General features: G+C 37.8%; 2 protein-coding genes across 2 annotated transcripts; one reads left to right on the top strand and one right to left on the bottom strand.

Annotated features, from left to right (window-relative positions):
- The first annotated feature begins 1,389 nt into the window (after positions 1-1,389).
- On the top strand, positions 1,390-10,107 carry LOC141653379 (uncharacterized). Its single transcript, XM_074461116.1, has 13 exons — positions 1,390-1,549; positions 1,725-2,146; positions 3,338-3,584; positions 4,118-4,230; positions 4,694-4,773; positions 4,956-5,097; positions 5,224-5,304; positions 5,841-5,945; positions 6,682-6,864; positions 7,282-7,374; positions 7,691-7,830; positions 7,983-8,049; positions 9,723-10,107. Exons 2-13 carry the CDS (start codon positions 1,754-1,756, stop codon positions 9,840-9,842), a joined length of 1,764 nt encoding a protein of 587 aa, XP_074317217.1. The 5' UTR covers positions 1,390-1,549; positions 1,725-1,753; the 3' UTR covers positions 9,843-10,107.
- Positions 10,108-10,524: 417 nt separating this feature from the next.
- Positions 10,525-12,729, bottom strand: LOC141651321 (cytochrome P450 CYP736A12-like). Its single transcript, XM_074459038.1, has 2 exons — positions 12,052-12,729; positions 10,525-11,421 (listed from the first exon to the last, which is right to left on the bottom strand). The coding sequence occupies exons 1-2, from the start codon at positions 12,727-12,729 to the stop codon at positions 10,621-10,623; spliced, it is 1,479 nt and encodes a 492-aa protein (XP_074315139.1). The 3' UTR covers positions 10,525-10,620.
- Between the last annotated feature and the right edge of the window lie 1,757 nt (positions 12,730-14,486).

The raw sequence follows: 14,486 nt of genomic DNA on the forward strand, positions 1-14,486 counted from the left end.
CCAAACTTCGGTCCTTGTTAAACAATTAACCATGCAACAAACACCAAATCAAATTATTGACTCAAGACATCTCTGTAATAACCGAGTGGGTAGATATGCCTAGGGACATATCCGTCACAAGTTAAATGCCTAAGGAGTAGTGTTCTACTCTGATCTTATCTAGCTACTTGACTATTATTTAACCCGTTTTCAACTTATATATATGTCCGTCTTCAATTAGCTCCATGATTTTAGTAATTGCCCCAGCATTTTTTCAAGGATTATTTCATAAGAATAATCCAACCTATACCTCTCCTTCTTATATTAATCCAACCTATGTTTTAACCCATATTAATCCGACCAATACACTCATTTATCTTTCACTGAACTTACCCTAATTTTTACCTGTTACAACCTGTAAAGTTTCCAGTCATAAGGCTATGGACCCTATTTTCGTTTGTTCTTCTTCACTAAACTGAACCAATTCATCTTCTTCTTTCAACTTTTCCCAAATTAAAAACAAAACCCAGAAAATCACTTCTCCCTTTTATCTTATTCTTCTTCTTCCTGGATCTATTTCCTCTTCATTCATTTCTTCTTCTTACTTCTTCATTATCATTCTCCAATAATCACAATGCACAACTGAAATCAATAATAAACAATACCTGCAAATCCCAAATCTTAATATTAAGCATAAACCTTAAATCTCAAAATTAAACACAATATTTATCCATCAAAATGTATAACTACTACAACTCTAAGTAATTGAAATATAAATCCACAAAATCAGAAAAGGGGAAATCGAAATGTTAAAACTTAGCTTGATTGTAAAATGCAATACCGTGAGTTTTGACGATGCAAGGTTGATTGTATTTGGGGGCATAACAATGACGCTTACGATAACTGAGACATTCCACCATTTTCCCAAATTGATTGATTATTTATGTCTTGCACTCTCTAAATTGAGCTGCAAATTCTCCCACAACCACCATTATCCACATAAATTTCCATTGATTAGCCGCATAAATTTATTAAATAATCACCTTTGCGCCTCAACAATCTCTCTATAAACCCTCATTTGATGGGGTTCAGTGATGGTGGAGCAGATTTATGGTGCGGTTTAGTAGCAGTGGTTTTGGGTGTTTGTTGTTTGAAGATTGGTAATGGAGGAGACAAGAGAATGAAGATTGAAAAGGATGAAGGACCTGTTATTATTGTTGCTTTATTGATTTTATTATTTATTTTTTCTTAAAGGTGACCTGACAAACAAGTAGTCGGTAACCTGGTGTATTGGGAGTTAAATGAGTGTATAGGTCAGATTAATATGGGTTAAAACATAGGTTGGATTAATATAAGAAGGAGAGGTATAGGTTGGATTATTCTCATAAAATAACCCTTTTTTCAAATCCTGCACTGTCCAATTGTCCCTTAACCTGACACCGTCTCACCCGTGGGCTGTGGTCTACATGTATGTATGTATCTCCCTTGAAACTCTCTCCCCCTCTTTCCCTCTTCCTCTTCCTCCCCCTTACCACTTTCCCTTCTTTCCCTGAACCTCGATTTCCTTCTGGTACGTCTTTTTCTCCCTAATCTCTTTCCTTCAATATCCGCTCTCATTACAATTGATCGATCTAAACTTTACTTTCCGTAGATCGCTTTCTACATTTCTCAATTTTCTGCTTCAATTACTTCCAGATCTATCCTTCCGCCAGTGTTTACCTAATTATTCGTTTTAATTTGTATAGAGCGAATTTGAATACCTGATTCGGCGAAAATGGCGATGGTAGAAGAACCCCTATATCCAATCGCTGTATTAATCGACGAGCTCAAAAATGAGGATATTCAACTCCGATTGAATTCCATTCGTCGTCTTTCCACTATTGCGCGTGCGCTAGGCGAAGAGCGCACGCGTAAAGAATTGATTCCGTTTCTTAGCGAGAACAATGACGATGACGATGAGGTGCTTCTTGCTATGGCTGAGGAAATGGGCGTGTTTATACCGTATGTTGGCGGTGTAGAGCATGCCAATGTGTTGATTACGCCGTTGGAGACGTTGTGTAGTGTTGAGGAAACTTGTGTTCGTGATAAGGCCGTTGAGTCGCTTTCTAAGATTGGTGCTCAGATGCGGGAGGTTGATGTTGTTGAGTCTTTTATTCCTATGGTTAAGGTTCGAATCTCGCCGCTTTTAATACGCCTTTGAGCTTTTTTGTTGTTGCCAAACTATGTATATTGTTATTCCCTCTCATTGTTTGGAATTGCAACATTTTTGAAATTTGTGGTTGAATCATTTATCTCTATGGTTAAAGTTAAATTATCGTCACTTTTCGTATGAGTTGTGCTGTTTTTTTTTTTTTTTTTTTTTTTTTTTTTTTTTATTGTGGAACTATGTAAATTGTTGTTTGGTCTTATTCGTTGGAATTGCGACATTCTTAGAAATATGCGAGGAGAATTTAGGAAAATAGGGAAAATTTCGAAAATAAGGAGGGGGTACCCTACATTGCAGATCTGATAGCTGGGCTATTCGTGCTTGGAAGCTTGTTTTGGTTTTAAAGATGTGCATTGTGTAGCTTTTTCGAGGTCATCTTATAGAACAGTATTGCGTTTATGTTAGTTATTGAAGGTATATTATGTGTGAGCTTGTGAGGGTTATGTTATGTTTAAAAAGGCTGCACACTTTTGACATAGGCATTGGGGGTAATGTTAGTAGTAGTTTTGATATGTAGTAAATTCTTGAGGTGAATCTTGTTAGCCAAAGCTTTGTGTAACCGAATTGCAGAATTTGATATATGGGGTATCTTATATATTAGCAGTTCGTTATTAGGATTGTACTCCGTAGGCGCTTTTTATGGAGTTGTTAAAAAATTTGCTGATACTCATGACATAAAAACTTGATAGTTTAAAAGCTTTGCGCAAGATTGTTTTGGGAATCTGATGTCTTTTTGGTATAATTTGTAAACTTAAAGAGAGTTATCAGACTTCTAAGTTTGGATGAGGAAGAGTTATGGTAGCTTAACAATCACAGATATCGAGATTACTTTTGGCACTGAGAGCAACTAAAGAAAGCATAATTTGTGCTTGGAAGCTCATTATGGTTTTAAAGATGTGCATGATGTAGTTGTTTCGAGGTCATCTTATAGAACAATATTGCGTTTATGTTAGCTATTGAAGGTATTTTATGTGTGAGCTTGTGAGGGTTATGTTATATTTGAAGAGGCTGCATACTTTCGACCTAGGCATTGGGTGTAATATTAGTGTGTAAGAAATTCGAAACTTGAAAAGTGTAATGTTATATTTGAAAAGGCGGCATACTTCTTACATAGGCATATTTGAAATTGGTTTCATTGTAATGGTTTTTCAGAGACTGGCTGCTGGTGAGTGGTTTACAGCTCGTGTTTCTTCATGTGGCTTGTTCCATATTGCTTACCCAAGTGCTCCTGAAAATGTCAAAGCTGAGTTAAGAACAATATATAACCAATTGTGTCAAGATGACATGCCAATGGTTAGAAGATCAGCTGCTAGCAATCTGGGGAAGTTTGCAGCTACTGTTGAAACAACCAATTTGAAATCTAGCATTTTGTCAATGTTTGAGGAGCTTACGCAGGATGGTATGTGTTCTGTTTCTCATGTTTGCAGGAGCTTTATATGTGTAGCTTGTGTCAGTCAACAGTAACTTGTGAGGTCATTGTAAGATGCTTACTTATGTATATTGTATGCGTTGAAGGACGGAACCTTAGTTTATTTGCCAGGTGCTTCATTTGTCTTTTCCTAAACGATACAAGCTTGTATGCACAATTTGCATTTCTGTAAAAGTCTCTATGTGCTCAATCTGCAAGATCTATGGTTTAAGGGTACATAAAGCAGCTTTGAATAATTCCTTAATTATACGATATAATTTGACTGCCGTCCCTATTTTTCTGTTTTTTCCACTTCTATATATTCTTACAAATTGTCGGGAGTCGGGACTGTAGGTCTCAATTACCTAGGAAATATGGACTTCTGAATCAATTTGAATCCACCTTGTGTTGTACACTTGTACTGTTGTTTGGCTTAATTGCTTGATTTGCTAACAGATGTGTTAGTGACTACCTGCATAGTGCAAATCAGCTAGTATTTCACATTATTTCTCCTTGGCATACAGATCAAGATTCTGTTCGTCTATTGGCTGTTGAGGGTTGTGCTGCCCTTGGGAAGCTCTTGGATCCACAAGACTGTATTGCACACATTCTTCCTGTTATAGTTAACTTCTCTCAGGTATGCTACAACTCTTACTAGTACTTCAGCTTCTGTAACGTGTGTGCTTTTGGATCTTGTTGTCTATTTATTAGCTTTCCTTGCTTACACGGTTGCGAGTCTTGTGAATGAAGACAGTGTATTCCTTTATCTTGAATATCAAATTTTTATTATTATTATTATTTTTTTTGTATAACTTTCTCACTGTTTACTTCGAAAATTTTAGGAGTAAATGTTTTCCTAGCAAATTAACTGTTGCATATATAAGATGGATTTGGATTGTAAGGTTTCTGTTAGCTTCAGAACTTACTGGTCTATGAGGCTATTGTGCTAGATTCCTATCAATGTACTTTATTGAACGAAACACTGATTTGAAATTTGAATTGGTGATTTGCTTCTGAGTGCCAAAAGTTTTTTGCGCATTTATCATATTTGCATTACTAATCTGACTAATAATTCTATGTACCTGATTATCAATTTCCAGGATAAGTCTTGGCGTGTGCGCTACATGGTTGCTAATCAACTGTATGAGCTGTGTGAAGCAGTGGGCCCTGAACCTACGAGGTATCAATTGGCTACTGCATATAATCTTCCACGCCATCAGGCCATCCTAAACATTTTGGGGATTCAAACATCCTTGTTCATTCTATTTTCTTCTATTATATGGGGCATGCTGAGAAGGTCCTATTTGTGTCTTTGATACTCTATTTTATATTATATTTGATTCTTCATCTTATTTTCTTAAGGTCGGATTTGTTACCCGCATATGTGCGGCTACTGCGCGATAATGAAGCTGAAGTTCGTATAGCAGCTGCTGGAAAAGTGACCAAGTTTTGTCGTATCCTAAACCCTGAGCTTGCGATTCAGCACATTCTTCCTTGTGTCAAGGTAGATATTAATATGTTCCTTTTCATCTATAGAAATTTCAGGGATTAAATTAGTCTGTGACCTGTGTTCCTGCTTGTCTTACTTCATATATTCAGTTTTCTAATCTGCAAGCTTTTCTCTTTGCAGGAGTTGTCATCAGATTCGTCTCAGCATGTTCGTTCGGCTCTGGCTTCAGTTATTATGGGAATGGCACCGATTTTGGGAAAGGTGAGAGATCAAGTAAATATTTATTGTATTGCTCAATATATGTGTTATCTTGTGTCTGAGTGTATGATTTGTTTTGAACAATATTAATTATTCGGTTCTTTGGTGGTCTCCTTATTTGAAAGAACTGTTTTTAATGCTTTTTCACTTGCTCTTAAGAGCTGCATAGGCTTTTTCACATTTAACTGGGAAATCACTACTTGCAAAAGATGTTCTACAGTGTAATAATCAAAAGACTACTTATTTAGCCTGAATGAAGTATAATAATTATCTGAATTGAATAGTTTAAAGCCTACACCTGGTGTTGTATGACAACATTGGAGGTCCGCTTCAGTAATGCCCATGTCACTTATTCTTAGTGTATTGACCGTCTTCTTTCTTTATCACTGCTTTATGCCTTTATATATTGTTGTGCTTGTATATACTCATTGTCTTGTTAGTCAAGCAAGCCTGGTTTGATCTCTTTTTGTCAACTATATTTCATTAATTTCAAGATGATTCTCTTCATAGTGTTCCCTAATGTGGTTTTGTGGTCGCAGGATGCTACAATTGAGCAACTTCTTCCAATTTTCCTGTCGCTTCTTAAAGATGAATTTCCTGATGTTCGGTTGAACATAATCAGCAAGCTTGATCAAGTTAACCAGGTTTGATTTTAGGTTATATTGCGCGGTTGGTCACATATTTGCTTTTTGCACACGAATCAGAGACACCAGTAGATAAAAAACGACGAGTGCATGACACTTGACATTACTATAAGTGCGGGACTACGGGTATGACGTCGATATCCAAGGAGATATAATAGAGGTGATGCCCATTTACAGAAAGACACCATGAGGGTGACACCCATATAAAAAAGATACTCTAAAAGTAACACCCATAAACAAAGACACCTAAATGTGTAAAATCTCTCCACATTTTGTTTTCAATGAAAATAGGTTTCAACCTTGTTAAAAGGTAAATCATGTTATATGAGAAGCTTAGCGCCACAAGTCCTCATTGCAGTCAAAACAAGAAGTAATGGCCATGAGATGTCGATAATAAGTTGCTAAGCATTGGCCTTAGTAACTCGATGAAGCAAAATTTCAAGAATGAATACATAAAATGCTAAATGAAGAAGGCTTCTTTCAAAGAAAAGGGCCTTTTAGTATGCTTGTTTCCTTATATATGAGAAAATGATGTATACAATGCTTCTAGTCGTCATACACTCATAGATGTACTTAGTTCATACTTTTCATGGCGCCACCTCGACTTTGCTAGTTATGAGATTGGAAGTGCCCTCATTTGCTCGTAGTTGGTAATATGTTTTGGTTTGGTCTTGTTTTCTCATTTCTTTTTGTGATGATTTGCTGATGGGTTAATTTGGATTGCTCCATAATGCAGGTAATTGGAATAGACCTGTTGTCACAATCGTTACTCCCTGCAATTGTCGAGTTGGCAGAAGATAGGCATTGGAGGGTTCGTTTGGCCATCATTGAATACATACCCTTATTAGCTAGTCAGCTGGGCGTTGGATTTTTCGATGATAAACTTGGTTCTCTATGCATGCAGTGGTTAAATGATAAGGTTTGTATAATCATGGTTCATGACTCATCACGTCTAGCTGTTTATAAAGAATAAGGATAGGGGTAAATGAATGAGAAATTTCCGGAAGATGTTTTCTAGGTAACTACAGTATCTAGTATCGTATTAAATCTGCGTGGATTACATTGGGACAAAGTTCTAAAGGCCTTGAAGGTCACTGCTGCCTCATTTTGAGGCAGTATGAGGCGCATTTATGGTATAAGTACAAATTCAGAATAAGCAACCATATCTTAAGTTGTTGATCCCTTTCATAGTGGTGTTTTGAAATGCCAGAGTATTCGAAATCTGGAACACTTTAAACACCCTTAGAAATTGCCTAATGTATCTTTTGAAGTTATTTTGTTTTATGTTATCTGCTTTGAATCTTCAGTTTGCTTAGATCTGGTTCTTGGATTTCAGGTTTACTCAATTAGAGACGCTGCTGCTAATAATGTGAAGCGTCTTGCTGAAGAATTTGGTCCAGAGTGGGCAATGCAACACATAATCCCACAGGTAAGTTGGAACTTCTTAGCTTGTTTCTTTAGCTTAAGATTTATTGTCGTGCGACAAGGAAATCAGTCTATTCACATATTAATTTGTAGGTAGCTATCATCGTATTTGCTGAACTTGACGTTTAATGTTTTGTGCGCCTAAAAGAATGATGTAGTATCCATTTCTGTATGTTCTTCCCATTTTTCAAAATCCCCCACATATATATTTTGAAAAGTGGGAAGAACATGGTGAAACGAAGGTTAGTAATAGGTTTGGAGTCTGACTGCATATTAATTTTGTATATTTTGCAATATAATGCTCTGCTGAAATTTGGCAGGTGTTAGAGATGGCTACTAACCCTCACTATCTGTACCGTATGACCATCATACAGTCAGTGTCTCTACTGGCCCCTGTTATGGGTGCTGAACTTACGTGTTCCAAGCTTCTACCAGTGGTGGTTAATGCATCAAAAGACAGGTATATTATTGATTCAGTTGTTATTAGACATTTAGACTACAGTCACTACACTATATTCAGAGGTTAATTAATTGCTTCAGTTATGACAAAGCACTTGGGTTACTATATAACAATGGAGATGGATTACGACGTTGATTTTGTAAATATCTCAGGGTACCAAACATCAAGTTCAATGTTGCAAAAGTGCTGCAGTCACTCATTCCAATTGTTGATCAATCTGTAAGTATCCCATTTCTCTGCGAATCTTGCCACTTAGGAAGTCTGACAATGTGTTTTATTATAGTATATGGTAGACGAGGGGTTGGTTAAAAGTGGTTTCGGGTTCTATCAGTTTAGGTTTTGCCGGGTCGGGGACATCACCGGTGGTGATAGGTTGGGCCGGGTTCGGTTTGGGTCAAAATCGGGTCGGTTAATCAATATATATTTACCATACCTTTTCATGTTTGGCCAATAATATCGTGTTAAAAGTTATTTTTGGTGCATATGTTTAAGTTGAAACAATCAAGAAAAATGTCAATTTGACCTTTTTTTGGAACATTATTACTTTATTAGGCCAATTCGTTATGCGGTCATTTCATGGGGTTGAGTTAGTATTGGGTTACGGGCTATCTCAACTCGATTTTAACTATTGCTTCATTAAGCCTTGTGCCTCGATGTGCTCTAGGCGCACTTTTCTATACTCCAGAAGAATGACTCCAATAATTGGTACAAGTTCATGGGGATTCAGTAAATACTCCCTCCTACTCAAAATAAGGGGCGTTCACCTGTCCAGAACTGTACCGGACTGACCCGAATTTTGAATAGCCCTACTCAAAATAATCTTCCCCTTGGCTATTTCACGGTGTCTAAGAAGCCACTTTGACTCTATTCTTCTCCATTTAAATGCTACGTTGTATTTTTTTTTTCAAATAATATTTTTGTGAAAGAATGTTTTGTGATGAATGACAATATTTCATGATCATATTATAAGTTTTCATATTTTAGTACTTACTGACGGTCAAAACTCTAACCGCAAAAGTAAAATGACAAAGATAATTTTGAGGAGGGGGTAACTAAGGGGGCGTTTGGTTGGGGGTCTATAAGAAAGGGAAAGGGAAACAAAGTTATTGATTTCCTTTGTTGGTGTTTGTTTGACACAAACAAAGGGAATGAGATTCCCTTTCTTACCCCTCAATCCATCGAATTCCACTCCCCCACTCCCCAAGGTATGAGATTTCATTACCCTTGTTACCCCTTCAACCACCTTATTCACCTACTACCACACTTGCGACTACCACCACACCAGCCACCACCAAAGCACCACCAGGATGCCATCGCCACCATCACGCCACCGCCACCACTGCCACCACCACAGCCACCCCACCTAAACCACCACCTGCACACCAAAACAAACCACAATCACCAATCTTCTCCCCAAGTACCCCCAGACCGCCGGCAGCCCACTGTTTTTGGGGGCGGGCCGACGACGACAAGTGGGCGACAGTGTCAGGTTGGGCGACGCGGTGGGGTCTCAGCAGTGGGTGAGGAGACGGTGGCTGCAGCTGAGTAGATAAGTGGTTGTTTGTTGTGGTGTGTGTTAGTGGTAGGAGTGAGAGTGAGTGGACCATTATTTTCTTTTCTTGACTTGACCAAACTAGTTAAGTTTTAGGTAATCCTTTACCTTTCCCCCTCTTACCCTTTCTGATTTCCTTTCCCTTTCTCTAACCAAACCCCCCCTAATATGCTACACAAGATATGTCAAAGCCAGGTGTCAATGATGTAGTTCCCTAAGCAAACATTTTTCCTTGTATAAACTTCGCTTATCTCACTCACCCCTCGAAAATCTGGTGTATTTTCGGTATAATAGAAGTTCTTGAACTTGAAAAGCCATCTTACAATCCTCTTTGTCATAGGTGGTCGATAGTACTATCAAACCTTGCTTGGCTGAGCTCAGTGAAGACCCAGATGTTGATGTCAGGTTTTTTGCTACAGAAGCTCTCAAGACGACACACCAGGTTGTGATGGCTAACTAAAATTTCCTTTTTTGGTCCCTACGTAGATGTTTATTGAATACTATAACCATTCTTTATAATATTTTTTTTACTCTCTTCTGCTGAACTTATGGGGAAAGCCTTTGCTGTAGAATGCATCTAGCTTTGTATTACTAGTGTCCCTGGTGTTATTATGCCCTTTGTGCTTATAAGTTGTAACTATAGTTTTTTTCGTAATTTTTTGTGCGTTGCTTGCCAAGTATTCCCGAATATCTTCATAGCATCAATGAGCTAACTTTTATGGCAATTCAGTGACTAGTGCAGACTGTTAAAGTGTGGAACTATATCTAAACTATCCTATTGATAGCCAAAATGTCGAGTTTCATTATGAAGCGTTATGATTGTTTGCATGTTGAAGTATATCTGTTAGTAAAACAAGCTCAATTATAACAAGTTATGTTGAAAGGTGAAGCAATGAGTCATATTCTTCCCATTTTCCAAAATCTTCGTCGCAAGTTTTGCATATCCTAGTGTATTTTCAAAGTTGGAAGAACCTAGTAAAACGGAGATTACTATATTTTCTTTATTCATTATGTGAAATGGCGGTGTAGCAAATTCATTCAAAAACCGAACTAGCAAAATAACCGAACGATGATATTATTGCGCGAAGGTTTAGCCATCTCTGTAACTATAGACTTTTGCCAAAAGACAAAAACCAAACCAATATAAGAGAGCATTACATTACTGAATATAAACCCAAAGACTGTGATCTAAGATGACAACAAATTAATACTCCCGTTCATAGCAACGGATTATACATTCAGGGGCAGGCGACCTTCAGACGATATGAAGGTATCAGATACAACTTATCAACTCTAGGAATTGCAATGCCAAATTTCTCAGACATATCCATGTCTTCAGGCTTCTCATCCCCAGGGAGCTTCCAATCAAAACAATGCACCAGTTGAGCCAACACAATCTTCACCGTGACAGTTCCTAGGTACGCACCAGGACACAACCTTCGCCCTCCACCAAATGGGAAAAACCCAAAATGCTGTCCACCTCCATTGGCAAACCTCTCCGGGTAAAACTCATCAGCATTTTCACCCCAATCGTTGGGGTCTCTTGCTATACCCCAAAAGTTGATTATTATTCGCGACTTCTTAGGGATCATATAACCGTTGAGTACAATATCTTCCATTGACTCGCGGGGTAGTAGCAATGGTGCTCCCGGGTATAGTCGAAATGTTTCCTTAGCGACCATGTCTAAGTAAGGTAGTTTTGGAAAATCCGTCTCTTCTACCATTCTCGAGTCGCCCACGACAGAGTCAAGCTCTTTTTTGAGGACATTCATTATCCTTGGATCCTTGACCATAGCGGCCATGGCCCATTCTATGGTGTGACCAATGGTATCAATCCCGGCACCAAATAGATCCAACATTACGGCTTTGATATTGACTCTGTCGATGACGATATCTGTCGGGTTTTTCATTATTTCCAACATAATACCCAGGAGATCGTTGTTATGTACGAAGCCTTTTCCGGTGAGATGATCCTCTATTATGGCTTCAAGTACGACATCTAGTTCCTTACTCACCTTCTTCATTTTTCGAGTTAGTCCCTATAATTGATTCCGTGGTAGGGATCAATATATATCACAAATATTTTTATAAAAAACTAAAGTAACTAATACTTCAGGCAAAATCATTAATTTAGCTTTAATTAAAATATACACTCACAAAGAATAAAAAATAAATAAATGATCGAGACAGAGTGTGTTATTTTGTGGAATAACATTCGGTTTGTTGTAAATAAGTTTTCATAAGTTGAATGGGATAATTAATGTGTGATTTTTAATGCTATTTGGATAAAACTTTCTTACACACGATTATAGTCTAGAGGCATGGTCAAGACAAATAGACAATAATAATTCAAATCGACCTAAAAAATCGAAATATTTTCTCATTAGTCCTTTAACTATTTTTTTCTCCTGACTTATCCCTCGTTTATTGCCAAAAGTCTACAAAGATTGTAGAGACCGTGAATTTTTTTTAAAAAAAAGTCACCCTTTTTTGAAGTCTTACTCAAGAATTATGGTTATTAAAAAAATTTCTCCAAAAATTAAAATAAATTTATTTAAAAATTTGTCATTTTTGAATTTTCATTGATATCTAACCTAATTAAAGATATAAATTTTCATTAAAAGTATGAGATTGTTTCCTTATAACAAAAATAAAGCAAAAGTGTTTACCTGTAAATCAAAGGGTGCAAGAAGAGGAACATAATCAGCCATATTAAAAGCACCACCCAATTGCAATACTTGTTCAACAAAGTTTTGCAAATCATACCTCTTATCTTCCTCTTTACCCTTTCCAACAATCATCTTAAACATAATATCTTCAGTTAACTCTCCCATCTTCTTACCAACATCAGCCACGGCACCCTTATCGGCCGCGTCTTTAAAAAACCTTAATGTCCTTCCTATCTCCGCTTTCCTAAGCCACGCAAAGCTGTCCACTTTGCTGGCTGTGAGGAGTTGAAGTGTCATCATTTTCCTTAGTTTTCGCCAGGACTCCCCGTAGGGAGCCAGACCAACTGCCTTGCCTTCGTACCATAGGTACTTGACGGCTTGCAAGGCAGGTCGACTGGCGAAAACCAAGTCATGGTCTTTTAGGAATAACTTTGCAGCGTCCGATGTTGATACGACTATACCTGGGACCGACCCCAGACGCATGGTCATTATAGGACCGTACTTTTTTGCTAGGTTTGCCATGGACCTGTGTGGGAGTTTACCCATCAAGTGGATGTTTCCAATGAGGGGTAGCGGTCGCGGCCCGGGTGGGAGCTTGTACTTGGGCCTTGTTGTTAGGTAGAGGAGAGGGAGGATTATGAAGGTGAGGGTTAAGACTAGGAGTTGTGTGATTTCCATGGTTTTTGTTTGTTGGTTGTTTGTTTATGCATGCATGCAACTATGTGTGTTATATAGGAGGGGGAGTTTACCTTACCCTTAGTATTAATGGTATGTGCCAGGTGTGTGGAATGGATTTGTAAAGTGGCCTTTGCATGGCCTTACTACATTTACACTTTGGGTAAGAAATAAAGTTAAAAAGGTATCATATATTTTTCTTAACAATTTTATTTCTCTCCTAAAACTTTGGTGAAAAAATTCTAATGAATGGATGGGAGGCTATCAAAATGATTTCAGTTTTGGTAATAAATTGGTAGCATGATTTACAACTTAAATTGTTCAAATAGGATCATTGTTATCAGACCTGTATTTCGATCTTATGATTTTACGATTTTGCAATAAAAAATATCAGTAAGTCTTGCTTATAAACGGTCACTATCCGTCTTAAACTTAAGACGTGTCAAATACTACCACGTGGTGCTAATAAAGACAAAAATTTTGGCATTTCTTAGGCAACTTCGCATGTGATTTGATATATATTTGACCCGTACATCTTAAGTTTAAGACGAATAGTGTCCGTCTTAAATGAGAATTTGTGCAAAAATATAGTGACCAATTCCAATTTTAAGTTTGTAGGATTTTACACTCATGCTTTATTAAAAAAAAAAAAATCTAATCATAGAATCGTAACATGATCCTAGGACTCAATGATCCAATTTTACGGTCCTAAACTCCTAATGTTAGTTTTTTTTCCTTTTTTTTGTTGCAATTTATGTACTTTATCCGTCCCCATCATTTGTTAACCTTTTCCATTTTTGGATTGTCTCATTCAATTATTTACTTTTCTATTTTGGGAGTACTTTTTTTTTGGGCTGATAATTGTCATTTGGCATTTTGATCCACTTGTCATCCAACCAATCTTGTTAAAATCGAGATCCTACTTTGGATCAGCGAGGTTACTAGGATCATATAGGTAGAATCGTAAGATCTTATATAACTAAAATACATAGTTATGGTATCAAAATATGTTAAAATCTCATGCTTAAATCTCAAAAGTTTATTAATTTACCGAATTGCAGTCGACGTTTTACAACGAACCGTCGACGTTTTAAAAAAAAAGACGTAACTTACCCCTGTATCTCTTTCTCCCTCACTCATACTCTCTCTCTCTTTCACTCTTACCATTCAATCACTTCCCACCCGGCTGCCACCCGCACCACCCTGCACCACCACCTCTCTTTCCCCTTTGCTCTTTTTCCTTTTTATCCGTATTTCAAAAATCCCTTTCCACCGCACCATTGCCACCCAACACCACCACCACACACCACACCGCCACTGCCTTGCTACTAGGGGTGGGCATAATCCGGTCCGGACAAGAAAAATGGACCGGTCTAGACCGAAATCTAGTTGATCGGAACTGGTATTAAAAATTTCCCGTCAGGGCTCCGGTCCACCATTTTCTAACATTCCGGTTTCCGGTCCATTATTTTCTAGTCCGGACCGGTTTGGACCGGAATTCCCGAAATTATTGTTATTTGCATTTTTTTCTTAAACTTATTTTTTTTTAATCCGGTCCGATCCGGCCTAATGGACCGGAAATTTTGGACCAGAAGTTGAAAAAGTGTTCATGTAATGACAAATTCCAGTCCAACCGACCAGTCCGGTCTTGGACTGATTTTTCAGTCGACCCCGGACCTGAATTTTTATAGTCCTGTCTCGGTCCATGTTTTTTGTCGGTTCTGATTCCGGTCCGATTTTGGACCGGTGCCCAGCCCTAC

This window comes from Silene latifolia, chromosome 4 (assembly GCF_048544455.1).
Source record: "Silene latifolia isolate original U9 population chromosome 4, ASM4854445v1, whole genome shotgun sequence".
Classification (NCBI taxonomy): Eukaryota; Viridiplantae; Streptophyta; class Magnoliopsida; order Caryophyllales; family Caryophyllaceae; genus Silene; species Silene latifolia.

Excerpts from the sequence above, each read along its gene's own strand:
- LOC141653379 (XM_074461116.1), top strand. The coding sequence starts at position 1,754 with ATGGCGATGGTAGAAGAACCCCTATATCCAATCGCTGTATTAATCGAC. Across the intron at positions 5,098-5,223 it reads ACATTCTTCCTTGTGTCAAG|GAGTTGTCATCAGATTCGTC; the intron begins GTAGATATTAAT and ends TTCTCTTTGCAG. Across the intron at positions 6,865-7,281 it reads TGCAGTGGTTAAATGATAAG|GTTTACTCAATTAGAGACGC; the intron begins GTTTGTATAATC and ends CTTGGATTTCAG.
- LOC141651321 (XM_074459038.1), bottom strand. The coding sequence starts at position 12,729 with ATGGAAATCACACAACTCCTAGTCTTAACCCTCACCTTCATAATCCTC. Across the intron at positions 11,422-12,051 it reads TTGCACCCTTTGATTTACAG|GGACTAACTCGAAAAATGAA; the intron begins GTAAACACTTTT and ends AATCAATTATAG.